Here is a 19,829-nt window from a genome sequence, read left to right as displayed (position 1 = left end):
CCGGTGTCTCAGGATGCCCTTCCTTCTGGATTCCTTCTGCCCTCAGAGCTGTGTAGTTCTAGGCTTCCAAGTCCCAGGATACCCATCCATCTGAGCAGAAACATGGTCCCCAGTGGCTCTTCCCATGAAGGCCTCACAGACACCGCAGCCATCCTGATTTCTCATATAAGCCAACGGAGTCAACACTGAACCTTCACTGACTTATTCAACCCAGAACCAGAAAGAGGCAGAGGTGTAATCCCCTCAAACCCAGCTGTGGCGCTGCTGTTCCCCATGAGTCTCAACTGCCTCTTAAGTGTCTGCTAGCTGGGCATGGCAAAGTAGAACACACAAGCCAAATCCAGCCTGTACCTGTTTTGTAAATAAAACCTCGCTGGATCAGTGCCACACTCACTCAGTCTCCAGTGTGCTCCATGCCCAGCAGCAGAGATGAGAATCCCACAGCACAATGCCTGAGAGACTCAATATCTGCCAGTTACAGGGAAAGTTCGAAGCTCACACTCTGTGAAATCTAAGCAGAGATCCCAGGGCTTCAGTCAAGGGACCAAGTAACACCTAGACTGCTACAGTGTCTCCGTGGCCTCACTGCAAATGCTTGGCTACTTACACTTCTTTGCTTTCAAAGAAACAGGGTCATTCCCTCACCGACTTAAGCTGCTGAACCAGTTTCTTGGACACTCTATGTGCAGATGAGTTGAGGCAAAGTCTTTACTGTTGTAGGCTCTCAGTCCTTAAGTGTAAGCATAAGCCCTGGCCATCAAACACTGGGTAACTCCCCACCCCATCCCAGCCTGGTTACTCAGGCAACCAAGCCAGGCTGGACCTCAGTACCTCAAATAAAGGGGACTCCGGGAAGTGGGCACCAATGCTAGCTTTCAAAATGTATTTGAAAGTCAAGGAGGAGGATTTGAGATCCATTTGGCAAGAGTGTAACTTAGTGAGGTGATTCTCACACAGGAACTGAAAGAGAAGCGAATTAAGTAATATCAGAGAAAAAAATGAGGTTCCTGCCCATGGACCTGGTTTGCTAATCAGGATTGGAGAGAATTTTGATCAATAACATTTTACATGTATAACCTCATTTAATCCACACCAAACTTCCAAAAGAGGTGTTGTGATTTATATCTTAGCAATGACCAAATAGCTTCAGAGAGTAACAAGTTAGCAGATGCCACCACCTTACCAGGGAGGAGGAACTGCAGATGCAAACTCACCTCAAACCCCAAACCCCAAGTTTGAGTGCTGTGCCATAATGCATCTCAGTCCTGAGTGGCAGAACCCCTGTGCCGCTGCAGAGCTGGGAGCCAAGGCCTTAAGCCTGCAGTACTAATTATAGCTCTCCCCACAGTCCCAGGACATCATCCCGGGGGAGGGGAGGACAAGGGCATTTGCCATGTCTGCTGTCATACTTTTAAATTGAGAGTTTCTGTATGCAAGAATGGTCACGTTTTGTTTCTTAATTTTTTAATTAAAATACATTTACATCATTTCCCCTACCTGTTCCTCCCTCCAACCTCCTCCATATCCCTCTCCTCCCTCTTAAATTCCTAGCATCTTTTTGTTAGTATATATGCACCTATATGTGTATACATATATACATACATATATATACACACATGTACAATCTACTGCATCTATATACTGTTGCTGGTATGTCTATGATTTCAGGGCTGACCACTTGATTTTGGATAACCTATTAAGGAGCTCATCCCTGGTGGAAACTAAATCTCTCATTCACGGTGAGCCATTTTTGAAGACTTTTTTAAGCAATAGATTAATGTTTTTTCTTAAGGGAGTGGACCTGAAGCATCCCAGAGAAGGTAGCAGGATCCCTGGGCATCCTTCAGAGCTGCCTGGCAATCCACCACAAGGTAGAGTGCAAGCAGACAGTGCAGGGAGTTTTGTTTTTCATGACTTTGCAAAACATCTACTCATAGTGAGCTCTAGCCCCTCCTCTGCTCAGTGGTGGTCAGTGCCGGTACCTGAGTGGGTGTGTGTTGCGCTTAGCTGTTGCTATCCTGCCTAAGCTCCGGGAACAGATAAGCTACCAGCACCCCACCCAGATCCCCTTGAATCCACAGATAAACACACACACACACACACACTGCTCAATTGGTGTGGGAGGTCATGCTGCCCCCTCGAGTGTTTTTCTGGCTTTTCTTCACACTCTTTTGATATGAAGTCATTACGTAACCCTTTAAAAAGTCATTTTGTACCATTGGTATTTCAAGATTAATTTTCACATAGACTGGGTAAGTTTGTCCTAACGTTACCATGTCATTTAGACACCGTGAAATGATTTGGAAGATGTTCCTGATGTTTTCTGAAAGCCTGTTTATTTTGTAGTTTTAATCAAAGGTTCCCTTTTATCGTTGAATTTGCCCTAACATTCATATATATATATATATACAATAAATTTAAAATGCTTTAAAAATCACAGGCCACCTCTGCTTGGGTTTCAGGTAGACCTGGTTAAGGCTCTTCCTCACTCTTTGGTTTTTCCTGTATCTGATTTTTGTTTTTAATATTGAGATACACTGCATTTATATCTGCTGGTTTAAATTCTGCCGCACTTCATTCCCAGCCTTTTGGGGTAGCAGATCATTTGTTGTCTCCACTGAAGCACAGATAATTCAGACTGCATTAAGGATTACATTAAGAATAATTCTATAATTGACTTTGGTGTGGGCCATTTCCCGTTCAGACACCTTGATGCAGACTACAGCTTTTCCCTTGAGGAAGAGTAGCAGATGCAGGAGACATCCCACAATCACGGGGCTCAGGGTCAGCATGCCACAGACCAGACAAATCTCCATCAGTGTGCGTGCTGTTCAGTGTCTAAGCCCCCAGGAGTCTACAGGACACAGCTCCGAGCACTTCCCAGACAGCGCTCCCAAATGCAGCAGTTCTCAACGTGTGGGTCGTGACCCCTGGGGGAGGGTCACAGATCACATATCCCACATATCAGATACTGACTTTACAAATCAAAACAACAGCAAAAGTACAGATATGGTTGGGAATCGCCACAACATGAGGAACTACACTAAGGGTCGCACTGTTAGAAAGGTTAAGAACAACCCTAATGTACCTGCCCTGAAAACTCCTTTTCCTTTTAATGCATATATATAGATATAGATATATAGATATATTGTAATATTATAATTTTTGAGGTACAGTTGGCTAAATTCTGCCCTAAAAAATAAAAATGCTCACTCCTTAGCCAATTTTCCAGAACTTTCCTTCATTCTAAACCTCAGTCCGCCACAGATCCTTGGTTCTCAGCAAGCTGCCCACTCTCCTCCACAAGTACAGTGGGCTGTCCCAAACTGCATGAGAAGTATCTACAAATCCTGATGCCCATAGCCTACGGACTCTGCAATGCCTTTGCTATCCAACGATCCAGGAAAGTACTCCTGGGTGTCTTCCGTGAGCATGGGCTCCCTCTTAGATCCAGATGTTCAGGGCACAGGCTTTCAGTCTATCTGCTTGCCACACTCTTGGACGGTAATGGCCAGGGCCGCTCATCTCTGTGTCCCCTGACGGAGTGCTACAGCAAGGGGAAGCAGAAACGAGCTCCGTTCACAGGGCTCCGTTGCTCACACATTCAGTTGTCTCACTGAGTCCTGGTTATCTGTTGTGCAAGCAGCTTCAAGCACTAGGAAGTTAAACCAGCAGTGGTTGGGGATGGGAGACTGTGGCTTGATTGGTCGAGCTAGATTCCATCCCCAGCAAGGCAGAGGCTGTGTGGGGTGTATCTGTAATCTTAGCACCTGGAGGCAGAGACAGAGATCCAGAATTCAAGGCTATCCTCTGATACATAGCAAGGTCAAAGCCAACTTGAAATACATAAGCTCTTATCTCAACAACAAGAAAAGAAAAATGTTGACGTGAACTGTTATCTGGCCAAGGAACATCGAACACAAATGTATACGTAGATCTTTACATCACATCTTCAAGTTAAAACACTCATAAGAACCGATGTATGGTATAGGAAGTCAAATGCCAGCTGCCCTTTGAGCTAGGGGAATTGACTAGAAGAGGATTCTGGAGTCTGTTTCTTCATCTGCGTGCTAGTGGGACGGATCTGTCTACTTTGTAAAATGTTGAGTTGCACATGTGTTATCTGCTTCTGTATTTCTTTTTCTTTCTTTTTTTTTTTTTGATTTTTTGCTTTTTTTGAGACAAGGTTTCTCTGTATAGCCCTGGCTGTCCTGGAACTCACTCTGTAGACCAGGCTGACCTTGAACTCAGAAATCTGCCTGTCTCTGCCTCCTGGAGTGCTGGGATTACAGGTGTGCGCCACCACTGCCCGGCTCTGCTTCTGTATTTCTTGACCTGCCACAATACAGACTCTACATTGAAAGCAAATTCATAAAGTCAGCCTGCAGAGTGTGGGTGGCCAAGGAAGACTCTGCTTACAGCACTGTGGTGCCCTGCTCAACTGTGGGAACTTAAGTAAGAACTGTGGGAACTTTCCCCAAAGGATAACAGTGATGAGAGGGATGCTTCCAGAGCGTGGATTAGTAAATCAAAACCCCAACTTCAGGTGCCGTCTGCCTCCCTATGAGTTGGGAAGGCCTCTTGAGGTCCCTAAAACAATATAGACACTTACTACTGCTGTTGCTTGCCTACCAGAACTAACTGGTAAGACTCTACGGTTGAAGAACACACACATCCTGGCTGCAGGACATAGGTAAATCTAGTTGGAACTGGCTGGAAGGTTCCTCCCTGTTGGCTAGCCCTGATGGTGTCAGAATGTCTGTCACCAGGTCTTACTTGTCCATGGACCCCATATGCAACAGTACTGGCCAGGCAAGGTATGCCCACTGAGGCAATAGTGGTAAGTCTGTTATAGGGATCACCAACCACTTGCTGGCAGGAATCAAAGCCCACTCTCCAGGGACGGGTTGGGGAGGGAGTCATATCAGGCACCATAAAGCCAGTCATAGCCCATGGTTTTGAAAGTCACAGGCCTTGGCCTGGGGTGGGGGGAGGGGCCTTGCTGTTATCTGCTAAGTGGGCATGCGTCTGTCCATCTTGCTGACTTCTACATGACTATGTTTGTGCCCGTAGATCAGGGCTGCTGCCAGCTTGGATTATCGAGACCCCTTTCTGATTCGATGGTCAGCAGCAACTACAGAGACACTGAACTGTAAAGGCGATGATGACAAACGACTGTTGCATATTTAGCCATAAACTGGGTGTCTGATTCACTCCCTTCCAGGCATAATGAGTGTTGAAGAGGGAGGTAAGAGCCAGAGCGAGGGGTGGGGGAAGGGGGTAGTGGGGAATGCTGACTGACTTCCATGTGTGACCCGGCTATCCTGCTCTTAAACTCAGAGCTGCTGTGACTACACATAAGGGATCTGCGAACGGCTGAGCCCATCGGCAGCTTGTCTTGGGGGAGGGGCTCATGAGAACACATCCCTCTTTGGGGGTTCATAGACAGTCAGTGTTCAGTGGGGCATTTTCTTCAGTGGATCAGCCATTGGTAAGGAGCCTGTACCCCTATAAACAAATAAGAAATCCTCTCCCATTCACTTGTAAACAATGCTAATGAAACTCATAGCCCTCTCTGTCTCTGTCTCTGTCTCTATCTCTCTCTCTATCTCTCTCTCTCTCTCTCACACACACACACAGAGAGAGAGAGAGAGACAGAGACAGAGTGAGAGAGAGAGTAGAATCACCAGTTGAAAAGCTGGGAACATGAGGGGGACAAGAGAGGATGACAGTGAATATTATTGAAATACGTTACAAACGTGTATGAAAATGTCATACTAAAAGCCATTATTAAAGTTAACCAACATATGCAAACAACAAAAACAATACTAAGGGAGATGAATCCGCTGTCTCAGGCTAAGACACTGGGCAAAGACCTCAGAGTACACCAGTGCTTCCAACAGATCACTGCTCAGTCACCATAAAATAATGTCTTCATGGAAGTCAAGCCCAGCCTGCCAATCAAGGTTCTACAGCCTGAGTCCCTCACATTGTCCCAGGATATATTATACCACATGCTACAACACAGAGAAAAATTTAACTTAAGTTCTCATGAAAATGTAGGTTTTAAGAGACTTAGCCCATTTCTTTCTGACCCATCTCTAAATGGCAAGCGATCCCCCATCCAGTGTCGATTCAGGGCTGTCTGTGAGAAGCCTCCTTCTCTTATGGAGGATTCCCACTGTCTAGTAAATCACCATAACCAAGAGCAACAGGGGAGGGAAGAGTTTCCTGCAGCTTATAGCTGGTCACCACCCAGTGACCAGGGAAGGGACTCGGAAGGACCCTGTGGGATCCTGGCTTGCTCCCCACAGCTTGTGTAGCCCAGATTTCTTACAGCACCCAGGACAAGCTGGCAAGGGGTGGCACCACCCACAGTGAGCTGGGCCCTCCCAAATCAATCATCAATCAAGATGATCTACCACAGACTTGCCCACAGGCAAATCCGATGGGGGCGTTTTCTCAACTGAGCGTCCCTCTTCCCAAATGTCTCTGGCTTGTGCCAAGCTGACATAAATCCAGCCAACATATTCGTGTTTCATAAGATGGCATGGGATAATTGAGCTATACAAAGCCAAGACTTGGAGACACCCAACGGAGGCCAGGCCTAGGCAGCAATGCCCTGGCAAACTGCACAAGAACTCAGGAGATGTTGCCAAATCTCTCTTCTTCCTGTGTGTACCCTGGGAGTTTGCTATCCTGCCTTCGCTTTGCAAGGGTTACCTGTAGCCAGAAAGGGATGCAGCAAACCAATTCCTTACAGGCTTCGATTTGATCGCCTGCAGGTGTTAAAGAACCCAGGGGAGTCTTTGTATTGGTTCAGTCATGGTGTGGAGAGATGTGGAGAATCTACCCAAAGAACCAGTGATGCTGCATGATTCTGCCAGGTGTGTGTGTGTGTCCTGCTCTCAAGCAACTGGTGTGTGTGGTTGTGTATGTGTGTGTGTAAGAGTGTGTTCACCTGTGTATGCACCTATACAGGAGAAAGGGTGACGTTAAACATCTCCTTCTAGGACTCTCCACCCTATTTTGGAGATAGATATCTCACTGAACCAAAAACTCCCAGCTTTGGCTAGAACGCTCAGCCAGGAGGTTCCCCAAGAAGGTCCTGCCTCCCCTCTGCCCATCACTTCCAGTTATAGACACATGTCTTAGTCAGGGTTTCTATTCCTGCACAAACATCATGACAAAGAAGCAAGTTGGAGAAGAAAGGGTTTATTCAGCTTACACTTCCACATTGCTGTTCACCACTAAAGGAAGTCAGGACTGGAACTCAAGCAGGTCAGGAAGCAGGAGCTGATGCAGAGACCATGAAGGGATGTTCCTTACTGGCTTGCTTCCCCTGGCTTGCTTAGCCTGCTCTCTTATAGAACCCAAGACTACCAGCCCAGGGATGGCACCACCCACAATTGGCCCTCCCTACTTGATCACTAATTGAGAAAACGCCCCACAGCTGGATCTCATGGAGGCACTTCCCCAACTGAAGCTCCTTTCTCTGTGATAACTCCAGCCTGTGTCAAGTTGACACACGAAACCAGCCAGTACAACACACATGGCTATGCCAGTTCTGGCACATGTGTTTAGCGGTCTGAATGTATACCTGGACCAGAGAGAGCACTTTATCTGCTAAGCTTTCTTTCTAGGTCCAATTGGCAGTAATTTTTAAAACAAAAACCAAATAAAGAAAAGGGAAAGAAACCAATGTTCCATCTGCCCTTTTCTCTCTCTCTCACTCACACACACATGCACACACACACACACACACACATGGGCGTGCACGCACACGCACACAAGCACACACCCGTGCGTGCATACCCATACATACACACACACAAACACACACACACACACACACACACACGCACACACACCTCCACGTGACTGTTCTTTTCTCTGGAGAAGTATTCAAATCAATCGGGTCAGCTGACCTAGGGCAGGGCCACGCTCAGCCTGCGTCCCTCACTCCTGTGAGGCGTGTTCAGCTGAGCATCCTCACGGTATCAAAAACCGTGCACAGCACAGAGATCACTGTGGTGCCCTTGGCAGGCCTTGGAGTTGGAACTCTAGGTCATGACACTGCTCTACAGCAATGTGGATGAAGAACAGTGTCCCCCGTGGGGGCCTGAATCGCCACTAACGCTTCCAGTGGCCAAACAGATGCCTAACCACAGCACTGATAGAGCCTCCCGTCAACTGTATTTCCTGTGTTCTAGGCAAATTCACACACATATCATTCCCTCCTAGAACAGCCCTATGGGGTAAATCCTACGCAGCTACCGACTTGAATAGACGAAAATGCTGAGCCCTGGGAAGGGTTCACTCACTCAGCAAATATTTTCCATGGTCTCCCCTGAGCCTCATATCACTATAGAAAACAGGCCGCACCTCTGACCCCCTGGTGGATACATTCCGGCAGAAGATAAGTTGCTTATTTTAGCAACTTTCTGGCTCAGAAGAAGCAAGCTATTTGGTCCCAGCCACAGCTGAGCACACTGACCATTTACAGTGCAGCACCACATCTCCTAGAATTTACGAAGGGGGGGGATAATTTTTTCAACTCTGATGTTTGAAACCTGTACCTGATATAAGACACTCGCAAGAAAGCTATGAGCTACAGGCAAAGGAAAGTAAGTCTAAAGCACAGCTAATGTAACTGTTAAATGTGGATCTGGGTAAACCCAGGTCGTGTGATTATGAACCAAACTGAAATGCTTACAGCTGTTGGTACTAAATGCAGTTGAATTTCTATTTAAGAAATTCCTAAGATTACTTCAAATACATTAAAAATTTAAAAAGTCAACTAAGAAACAAAGAGGAAAAGCTGTTGTGTGTGCCAGCAGTCACTTCACATCCTGTATAATTACAGGAAATAGGAATCCTAAAATCTGGGGCACCAAACACAAAGTTTTCAAAATGGCAAACACTTGTCAGAAGTTCTCGAGCTTTTTATCCACTAGCAATATTTGATGTATTAAGAAAAATAAAACTATGGGGACTGGAGGGATGGCTCAGTGGTTAACAACACTTGTTTCTCTCACAGAAGACAGGAGCTGGTTTCTAAGCACCTCGTGGCAGCTCATGACCATCTGTAGCTGCAGTTTCTGGGGATCTGATGCCCTCTTCTGGCTTCCATGGGCACTGCATGCACATGGTACGCAGACCTACATGTAGATCTCTGAGTTAAGAGGCCAGACTGGTTAGCTCCAGGCTCCAAGGGCCACACAGTGAGATCTTGTCTGAAGGGAAGGGGAGTGAAGGGAAGGAAAGGGGAAGAGAGGGAAGGGAAGAGGAGGGAGAGGGAGGAGAGGGGAGGGGAGGGAGGGAAAGGAAGGGTAAGCGGTGGGTTTAGTTGATGAGTGAAACCCAACTATTTGTTTAAAAACATCCATGTTGCATGGGTGTTTACCTGAATGTATATCTGTATACAATGTGTGTGTGTGTGTGTGTGTATGTGTGTGTGTGCCTGGCACCTGCAGAGACCAGAAGAGGACATCATACTCCTTGGAACTGAAGTTACAGGTGGTTGTGAGCCCCCTCCATGTGGATCCTGGGAACCAAACCCTGGTCCTCAGAGAAAACAGCCAGTGCTCTTAATCACTGAGCCATCTCTCCGGCCCCCAAACCCTACGTTTTTCTCAGTCTCACTCCTAAACGTACTAAAGCCACGAAGGCACAGATGATGTTTGTGTTAGTGACCTTCCAGGCCACTGTGACCAGTGCCCTGAAGAGAAATGGCTTCGTGGGGGGATGATTACCTGGCTCACGGTTTGAGAGTCTGTCTCTCATGGCTGTGGAGGCAGAGCAGCAGGGGCAGCCTGGGGTTGCCGTGGCAGGGGCATGAAGCTCCGGGCTCACCTCTGTGGACCGGAAGCAGAAAGAAAGGAATGCTGGTCCTCGGGGGTTCCCCTCTTCCCTTTTGATTCTGCCTGAGACCCTAGCCTGCTCACATTCAGGGTGTGTCTTCCCTTACCCGGTTAATCCTCCCTGGGAAAAACCCTCCCAGACACACCCAAAGGCTTGCCACCATAATGCGTCAGGACCATGCATTTCTCACGTCAACAACCCAAATTCACCATCACCTGTCCACCCTGTCAACCCGACACCCAAGCACGGTACCTTAAACCATGGCTTCCCATCCTGGTCCCTAAAGTCTCATAGTGTCCGATATATGAAGTCACAAAGTAAACAGTGCCATCCCAAGGGAGGTGTGTAAAGAAGCTGGGGGTCTCTGTGAGTCTGAGGCCAGCCTGGTCTACAAAGAGAGAGACAGAGACAGAGAGACACAGACAGACAGACACAGACAGACAGAAACAGAGACAGGAGGAGGAGGAAGAGCAGGAGGAGGAGGCTGAGACCAAAGAAAAAGCAAGTTGGGGGGGACGACACAAACGGGGGGGGGGGCGGGGGGGACGACAGACACAAACACTTGAGCTTCCTCAGGCATTGGGGCTCAGACATGAGAACCCCCTACCTTGCAACACTGTTGCCTGCTACAATCATGGCCTCTCTCCTGGATGAGCTCCACCTGTTATCTGCAGCTTCCCTCAGCAAACGCCCTGCTTCTCTGGCATCTCCAATCCTGGGATCCGCACTGCAACTTGGGCTTGAGCTTCTCAGTTTCATACAGTCTGCTCAGGAGCTCCGTGCTGGGGATCTGATCCTGCCACAGGTAGGCAGGACTTGGTAGCTTTCCTGGAACCTCCCTTCCTTTGACATCTTGCATGGTGAAGTCTGCTGCCTGCTCATGGTGTCACCTGGTCTCTGACATTTCACATGCACGGTTTTTATTGTCTACACTTTCGTCATTGCTCTGGTTTTCCGAACCCTGGAGAGAGGGGCTGGCCGCGCCCAGCACACAGCACTCTGAGACATGCTCCCTGAAGCTGTGAACTCTTGCAATCCCCATGCTGACGTTCCCAGACCTGAGCACCCGGTGCTCAGCTCAGCTCTACTGAAGCGCCTGACAAACTTTCTTACCAGTTGTCTATACTAACTACTTTCTTCACTTGTGCAACAAAATATCTGACAAGAAGAACTTGAGGGGAAAGGTTCATTTCAGCCCACAGTTTGAGGGTACAGCTCCCGTGGTGGGGAAGGCTGCTGGCTCACAGCTCCAGGGTCCAGGAAGCAGAGTGATGAACGCAGACACTCAGATAGAGTCTTTCACTCTTTTTATTCGGCCCAGCCCATGTGGACTATACCACCCATAGTCAGGGTGGGTTCCCCTCTCTGAGGGGAAGACTCAGTCCTCCCAGGAAAAGCCCTCACAGGCATGCCCTAGAGCGGAGCTCACTAACACCCTAGGTGTTTCATAGTTTACTCAAGTAGACAGTCAGCAGCCACCATCATGAGTCTAAGCTTTAGGGAAGGTGATCCCCTAATTCACGCTTTCAAGGAATGACATGTGCAGCATTCCGTCAGCGTGAACATGCGTATATGCACTCTGACCTACTTTAAAAGAGCATGCACTCCCTAAGTACATGAAGTCAGTCACGAGAGCCACCCCACATAAGCCCATGTTTCCCTGGCCTGGGAGAGAAGCAGTTTACTTATGAGCATGGTCTAGCAGCACCTGAACCACTCAGCCACCTTGGCCCACAAGAATCTCTCTCCACTAACATTATCGCCACCTTGTGGAGACTGGCTGCATTATCATTGGCAACGGTACCTCTGACCTCAGGACTGGGGTTACCATGGTGTTAGCTGAACTGCCTGAAAGGCTACCGCCCTGGAAGCAACCACTGAACATCGCTAAGCTCACTGCCGAGGACTGAAGTGAAAGAAAAGACTGAAACGTCGCAGATGCAGAGCCAAACCGTCCTGGGCTCTCTTGACCTCTCAAACGCCATCACCGAAGCTGGAGAGATGATTCAGCAGTTAAAAGCACTGGCTGCTCGTCCACTGGACTCTGGTTAGATTTGTAGCACTCACCACCACCTGTAACTGCGGTTCCCGTGGTCCTGCTGCCCTCTGCTGGCCTCCAGGAGCATTGCCCGGGCATGGTGCATAGACACTCAGGCAGGCAAAGCACCCATACTCACACACTAAAGAAACAGATCTTTAAAATACCAGCCACATTGTGCCCACCTCTGTCTGTGTGTAATCTAACTCACAGCTCTTGGGTAAATTCTTCTGGGATGTAGAAACAAACCTTTAGTGTCTACCAGCCCAAAGGCTAACAGTGCCAGCCAGCATCTGAGACCTACAGCAAGCCTTGTCCCACTTTGCTGCAACATACCTGACATCCTGACATTCCCACCCCCAACATCCGTGTGTGTGTGTGTGTATGTGTGTTTGGTATGATGTAAGATTTTATATATATGTGTGTGTATATATATATATACATATACATATATACATATACATACATATACATACACACACACACACACACACACACACACATACACATACACATACATATATATATCGCTGCTAGAACACAGCACCAGGTGACCTGGATTTATGTTCCCGGGCCACTCATGTCTGGCTCCAGAATAAACTGCCCTTCTTCCCTTTGAGATGAGAGCTGTGCTAACAGCTGGCATTTATGGAACGCTGGGTTTTCTCTGTCCCTTCCATTCCTCACGCCAGCTCTCAGAGGGAGGTGCTCTTAGGATTCTTATTTTATATTTAGGATGAGTTCACAGGGTCACAGAGAGAGCAAGCAGAGACTGCGGCCAAGTTTGCCTGAATGCCAGTCCCTGTGGTGTTCAGGAAGTGAGGGTGCCCCTTCTCCACCCCGCATCCTGTCAGAGAAGACACAGACTCAAGGTGCTTTCTCAGCAGGTATGCTGGTGTGGGTTCCAGAAAGATGTGCCCTAAAAGAAAGCTGGGAAGGAAAGGGTTTAAGTAAATAAAGGCTAATCTTTCCTGGGTCACAGTCCACTGAGGAAATCGGGCAGGAACTCACACAGGGCAGGACCCTGGAGGCAGGGGCTGATGCAGAGGCTATGGAGGGGTGCTGCTCACTGGCTTGCTCGGCCTGCTTTCTTACAGAACCCGGACACCAGCCCAGGGATGACTCTGCCCACAATCTCCTCCATCAATCAATTAAGAAAATGAACTACACTTTGAGATGGCCCACCCCAATATTTGCCCCTATCTATAAACTGCTAAAGCACATGAAGGGGCGGGTCCTACAGCTCCAAACTGCAGGATCTCCATGACACCGGGCAACAAGAGGAGTCCTCTGGGGATCCAATATCGATAGTGTAGCAGAACCCAAAGGCCTCAGACCAGACTGATGACCCATTGCAATAAACGTTTGCAAGCAAAGAGGTGTGGGCAAAGGGGTGTGCGGTGTGCTGTGACATACTGTGACATACTGCGCTTCCATGGTGTGATAGGTGTGCGGTGTGCTGTGGGACGCACCGTGACATGCGGCACTTCCATGGTGTGACAGGTTTCTTTTGGGTTGGTTTTCTTTTGTGGGGGAGATTGTAAGGGCAGATATGAAGGGATAGGGAGATGAATGGGATTAGGGTGCATGATGTCAGATTCACCAAGAATCAATAAAAAGTTTTAAAAATGAGAAATGCCCTACAGGCAGATCTTATGGAAACCTTTCCTTAGCTGAGGTTACCTCCTTTCGGATAACTCTAACTTGGGCCACATTGCTATAAAAACCGCCCGGCACAGTTTATATCTTCTGGTTGTGTCAATCCGGCGGCTCGAATCCAGGCAGGATAGTAAACGGGCTTAGCCGGAGGCAAGAGGGCCCACCTCGCTTCTGGGGATACAGCAGGAAGGAGCCTGCGGCCCGGCTGGCCACACCGCTCTCTGAAGGGTGTGTTTCTGTGGTGCTAATGGCAGCAGACCCCCCCCCCAAGCCCAGGGCAGAGCCTGCATCACTGCACAGTCACCTGACGGGTGTCCTGGGGGCCCAGGACCCACAGGTCTAAACACAACTGCTTTTCTTCCCAAGCAAGCTTTCCCAGGAAAGCAGTGACTTGTTTCACCCAGCCCTCCGGACACACGAGGTGTCTGCATATGAAGTCCTTCGCGCATATTTTTCCTTGAATGTTTCCTCAGGAAAGGACCTGAAGCTTCAATACTGTGTAGACAAAAAGGATTTGGGGATGGAGGGGGGATACTCTAGACTCTCTAAGGATGAAGAAAACACCCAAGGTGTGTTTCCCAGGACGGAGCAGCTCAGCACTGCATTGTGGGAAGCAGAGCCATCTCAGAGCATGACAGACAGGAGGGCGGGGTGAGTGTCCTGGATGCAGGGAGGAGCAACTAACCCCACATACAGGGAGGGTGATGATGACCTTGGCTAATGTGGACTCCCCACCGGGAACTCTGCCAGTCATTTTATACAGCACAGGACTCCATTCCACCCCTCGGCCCCCACCCTCATGGAAGGGAGGCTTGAGGAGTAGGTCCGGGAGAGTCAGAAGTACCCTAGTCAAGATCACACAACTAATTTGCATAAACTGGAGGAGAAGTGTGGACCAGGCTGGATAATACCTGGAATTTGTGAAAGTTTTACTGCCCCAGACTCCAGATCCTAGAGCAAAGAAACCCTCCCTGTCACAGGAAGAATCTGGCACGGGCTTCTCTTCTGTGACACAGGGAGAGCGGCAAGGCCTACACCCAGGGCTGAAGGAACTAAAGGACACAGGGACTTAACGTAGGGCGTGGCAGTCCGAGCACTTGGCCGCTAGAAGCATCCTTACCATCTCTGTCATCTCTTTAAGGGATTCAGAATGTCACAGGCCTCCCATTTTTTTGTTTTCAGTGTAAAGGGTCTTTTTGTGTTTGCTTGCTTGCTTGTTTAAGTAAGGTTCGTGTTTCCCCGGGGGCTACACAGTACCTTCTCTTCTGAGGAGACAGTCAGCTTGTCGCTGGATATCAAGCTGCACACCTGGTCCAGACTTAAGCTCAGAAACTCTTCCCCCAGCATCACCTCTGGGAAATGCTGCTCTGCTCCAAGACAAGAAGTTAAGACAACAAGGTTAGGCCTCAGCGAGTGACCACGGGCAACCTTCGGGGGCAGAGGCTGAGGAGAAAGGCGGAGATCTGAGGAGGAGCTGGAGGGCAAAGGAGACAAAGGCGGGCTCCTGGCTGTGGGGGAGACGGACTCTTAATGCCCAAGTGAAGGCATGTGTCACCCTGTGCTACCTTGTCCTGAACAGTAACGGAGGCGAAAGTGGAGCAGAGAGATCTGGGTTTATATTTGGTCCGCACTCTGTGAGGTCGATCCAGGCACTGCAGTAAGGCCTCACTGGGACCTGCTTACGTAATTGAGCTCATTTGCTGTCTGGGCGCGAGCACAGCACCCCTGAAGCTCAGCCACACACAAGTGGTTCAGAATAGCTGTGCGGCAGGAAGTCCCTGGAGTTCTTGTGGGACTTCAACGTTAGGAAGTCAGAAGGGGGCATCACTCTTTCAGCCCCAAACCAAGCCTATCTGGGAGTCCCAGTTTGACAGGGATGTCCAACTTAATGTCCATCCAGGTGACAACAGGTTGGCTGCGTGAACCCAGGGAAATGACCCCAGCGGCCTGGCTGGAAGCCATTACAAGGAGGAAAACCTGAGGACAGCTAAAGCAAGCAGAAGACACAGCCTGAGGTCCACAGGAGAGCAGCCTGAGAGAGTACCCCAGCCCTGATATCCTCCCTGGGCCATCATCCAGATGCCACCCTCCCACCCACTGTGAAAGAAGGGCCTAGGTTGAGCCTGGCACCACCATCCGTAACTTGTGTCCGCCCTCCTGCAAGCACCATCGTTTCTGTGGGTTTCACGATGAGGGTGGACCTGAAGGTGTTTCGCTAGCTTTTCCGTGTAAATTCACCTAGATGACGTTTCTCAGCATAGGCAGGCCCAGGTGCTCACAAACCCTCCTGCCGCCCCACTTTGGCTCTCTCACCAGCCCCTTGCCTGGTGGCCCCTTTGATGGGACACACTTCTCAATTCCCACTGGAGTTGCTCTGCCCCATCTGGCTGATCTCGCAAATGGCAGAGACCTCCAGCCCTAGGAGGCTCCCGAAACACCAGGTCTAGTAAGCTACATGAGGCCAAGGAAAATCAGAACATATCAAATCATTCCCATACTCGTCACTGTCTCAAAAAAAAAAAAAAACTAAAAAGAACTTACTCAAATCAGTACTTTTAAAAATTAAGTATGGGGGACTGGAGAAATGACTCAGCAGTTAAGAGCACTGACTGCTCTTCCAGAGGTCCTGAGTTCAATTCCCAGCAACCACATGGTGGCTCACAGCTATCTGTAATGGGATATGACGCCCTCTTCTGGTGTGTCTAGAGACAGCTACAGTGTACTCATATAAACATATTAAATAAATCTTTAAAAAATTAAATATGTGTGTGTGTGTGTGTGTGTGCGCGCGCGCGCGCGCGCACAAACACCGGTATTGGCATGTGCCTGATTATACATCTGTGCACCACGTGCATGCAGAAGGCCATAAAGGTCAGAAGAGGGCAGCAGATCCTTGGAACTGATTTGCAGGTGTTGTAAGCTGCCACGTGGGTGCTGGTAGCCCACCCCAGGTCCTCTGCGGGAAGAGTAGGCTCTCTTAATACTCTTAAGAGTTAACTCTAACCCTCAAGCTATCAGCACAGGTGCCAGCCAGTTTCAAACCATTTCTTACAGAACACATTTTTAATTTTAGATTGAAATTTTTCTCACACAGTGAGTTTTTGTACGAATTCCTACCTTTGTCTGGATTGCCTACATGTTGATATTTTATTCCTAGATAATAGAATTGTAAACATTTTCTCTCCCCTCCCCAAACCTCCCCTCCAGGATAAAAGGCAATTCTAGTTGGGCCTGATGATGGAGTCAAGATCACCTCCCCCGAAAGGAACAAACCAGCAAGTCGGACTCCTGACTGTCATGAAGGATGAGGAGTTGGCCTTTCGGCCTTTGTCTCTGTGAGCCTTTGGTTTTTAGGTCCCAGGAGTCTTGCAAACCCCACAGCCAGCCTCTGGCCTTCCCATGTCTAGCTTTAGTTGGCCAAAACATGGTGAACGGGAAACAGAACAGTGTGGAGAAAACGGGAGGTAAGATGCAGACATCTGTGCCATCTGTGCCGTGAAAAAAAAACTCTTTATGGCAAATGGAGCAAAGCACCTGGGGAGTGCCACGCTGCATGTTCCTCGAGGATTGGAAAACAAACCTGAAACCCCAGAGGTAACAAGGCAGAAAACAGCCTCCTACCCCCGACCCCTGACCCCTGACCCTGCCTCCTGCCCACTCCTGCCCTGTAGAGAGGGTGTGATTTCAACCTAAGTCCCTTCCTGTGAAGGTGGACTGCTCCTTAACCCTGAAGGATCAGCCCACTGAAACTCCCTCCCCGAAGGCTGCCCTCATTGTGGTGTCTAGTGGGAGGGGCACTAAGGGGAGTGAGGGCTTCAGTTTCTCACACAGGGACCCAGGGTGGGGACGGGAGCCAAGCCCTGCAGAGAATGAGAGAGAAGAGGTGATGGGGAGGAGAAGAGCTCCTCACCCCACTACTGAGTCCGAAGGGGCTGGGACATGGACTTTGAAAGGACAAACACACCTGCGTATAACAGAAGCCGTGTCTCAGAGGCTGGTAGGCACAGACACCCCTCAGCCCCCACCCCACTTAGAACGGAAGATGCGCATGCCCAAGATGAAGCTGGGTTGTTTTGATGAGCAAGAGGTGGAAGTCAAAGCAAAGGCACAGACAAAGCAAAGAATGAAACACTGACTCCTTCGACTCTGTAGCAAACAAAGGAAGCTAGAGAAATCCAGGGGAAGGGGGTCCCCGCCCACGGTAACAGCCATGTCTTGTGCCAAAATTGGAAGCAACTTTTTTCTAAGAACTGAAGAGCCGTTCCCCTGATGCTGTAGACCTTGAGGAAATGATGAAGAGGAAAGGAGTAAAAGTGAGTTTGGAATGGAGAGGGAAGGGATGGGAAGGAGAGAAAGGAAGAGAGGGGAGAGACAGCAGACAGGAGAAGGATGGGAATCAGAAGAGGTTACAGGTGGGGACAGAGTGCTTCTCTATTCCGTCTGAGGAGACATCAGGCCCAGCCTCTGTCCTGTCTGTTAGCCACACATACGAAGCGACAGGATTAATGGGTATGCAGCAATGGCTCCGTGTTAGGAACGCTGCCCTTGCAAAGGACTCAGGTTCAGCTCCCAGCATCCACATAGCAACTCGCCCACAACCATCTGTGACTCCACTTCCAAGGGATCCGATGCCCTCTTCTGCCCTTTGTGGGCACTACATGCAAGTGGCACACAGACATCCATGGACACACACACACACACACACACACACATTTAAAAAAAACAAACAGGATAAACAAATCAAGAACAAGATGCAGCTCTTAACTCTGCTTCCAAGAAGGAAGCCTGACTCAAGAAGACTAGGCCCACATTAACCGTTTCCCTATATGCTCTCTAAAAAGCACCCACTCTGCTTGCGGGGGTATTTCCCCAAGAATCATCTACAATTAATTGCCTGGTTTTTGTTTGTCTTGCTTCAATGTATTTTATGGTAGTTTTTGTTTAGTTTTGTTTTCTATCCTTCCTGTATTCGCTTCACTGGGTAGGTCTCCTTGTTGTGGCCTCCGGTGGTTTTCTGATGTTGTTGTTTTGATGCAGCTCTTTGTATGTATCCAGGTTGACCTCAAACTCTCATCCTCCTGTCTCAGGCTCTCAAAGGCAGGCATGCACAGCTACGGCAGCCCCCACAATGCATCAGAAAGGTGTGGCCATGAGCCTTGGATATGAGAAAGCTTGGGTTCATCTCACAGCCACTTTTTTTCCAGACTTCGGTCTCCTCGTTGATAAAATGTAATCCAAACACTTAAACTAGGCCTCGTTTTTAAGGCTCAAAAATGATAATGTGCATTGTGACCAGCAGGTTCAGGAGGGCAGGGAGGGACACATTTTTAATCACTTGGTCTAGGCTGAAAGGGAAAGTCTTGGTCATTCTCACATCCTGAGGTCCCATCTGTTCAAGGAAACAGGACATATTCCAAAAGCCACAAGAAGTGGCAAGCCAGAAACGCTGCTACCAGAGCTTGTATCAGGAGGACAGGCAGGAACAGAGGGGACCATCAGCCCTAGAAACACAGGGCAGGCCCTCTCCAGGCAGGTCCCATCACCAAAGCCTTGACAACAGGCAACGGACACAAACACACAGTCATTTCTTGCACTCAGTAGATTTTAAATTTTCTTGACTTTCTAAAGCAAAATTTTCAAAAACTAATGATTTATTTTGAGCGTTTCCTGCCCCCAAATGACAATCACAATAAAGAAGTAAACTAGATGCTAAACTATTTAAACGCTTTAAAAAAAATGGTGATACGCGTTAGTTTACTCTGGACTCCTCATGAAGCTCATGAGGCGTGAGGCCTCTCAACAACCTGTTCCCTTTTCAGTCCAGCTGTGGTAACACTGCTCCAATGGAGATGCCTGCCCACAGCTTTGAGGCGCCATCTGGGACTGTGGGTCTTGCCAAGTCTCTGACATCAAACTTAATTCCATTGTACTCAACAAACTTTCTAGCCATGATTATCCAGTCTCGTGAGGCTACTGTTTTCTCACCTCTTAAAAGAATGTCTCATAAAGACCTATAAGCATTAAAATAAGCAAATATTTAAAACATGTGTTTATTGAGAATATCCGAGCACTACAGAACAGTTAGCAAGTGATGTGCCAAATGTGATCAAGAGAACCAAACTAATGCCTACCAACAGGCTTGCTGACACCAGTAATCTGGGCAGCAAGCCCATGGCTGTGGCTGTTATTTTTCCTGAACCATCTCTCCAGCCCCCTTCTCCTGAAGTGTTGCTAACAGTGGGCTAAATGTCTCCTCTAAAAGAGGCTC

At 48.6% G+C, this 19,829-nt stretch overlaps 1 protein-coding gene across 6 annotated transcripts in view; it reads right to left on the bottom strand.

The window, feature by feature from the left end:
* Positions 1-19,829, bottom strand: part of Klhl3 (kelch like family member 3) — a 130,371-nt gene that overhangs the window by 36,152 nt on the left and 74,390 nt on the right. For all 6 annotated transcript variants that reach the window (XM_052157324.1, XM_052157328.1, XM_052157323.1 and 3 more), the window contains one exon: positions 14,819-14,928. In XM_052157324.1, the coding sequence (XP_052013284.1) occupies positions 14,819-14,928 (110 nt within the window). The remainder of the gene's footprint in view (positions 1-14,818; positions 14,929-19,829) is intronic.

Source organism: Apodemus sylvaticus, chromosome 14, assembly GCF_947179515.1.
Source record: "Apodemus sylvaticus chromosome 14, mApoSyl1.1, whole genome shotgun sequence".
Lineage (NCBI taxonomy): Eukaryota > Metazoa > Chordata > Mammalia > Rodentia > Muridae > Apodemus > Apodemus sylvaticus.
Note: the sequence above shows the minus strand (reverse complement) of the source record. Positions and strands in the feature narration are given on the sequence as shown.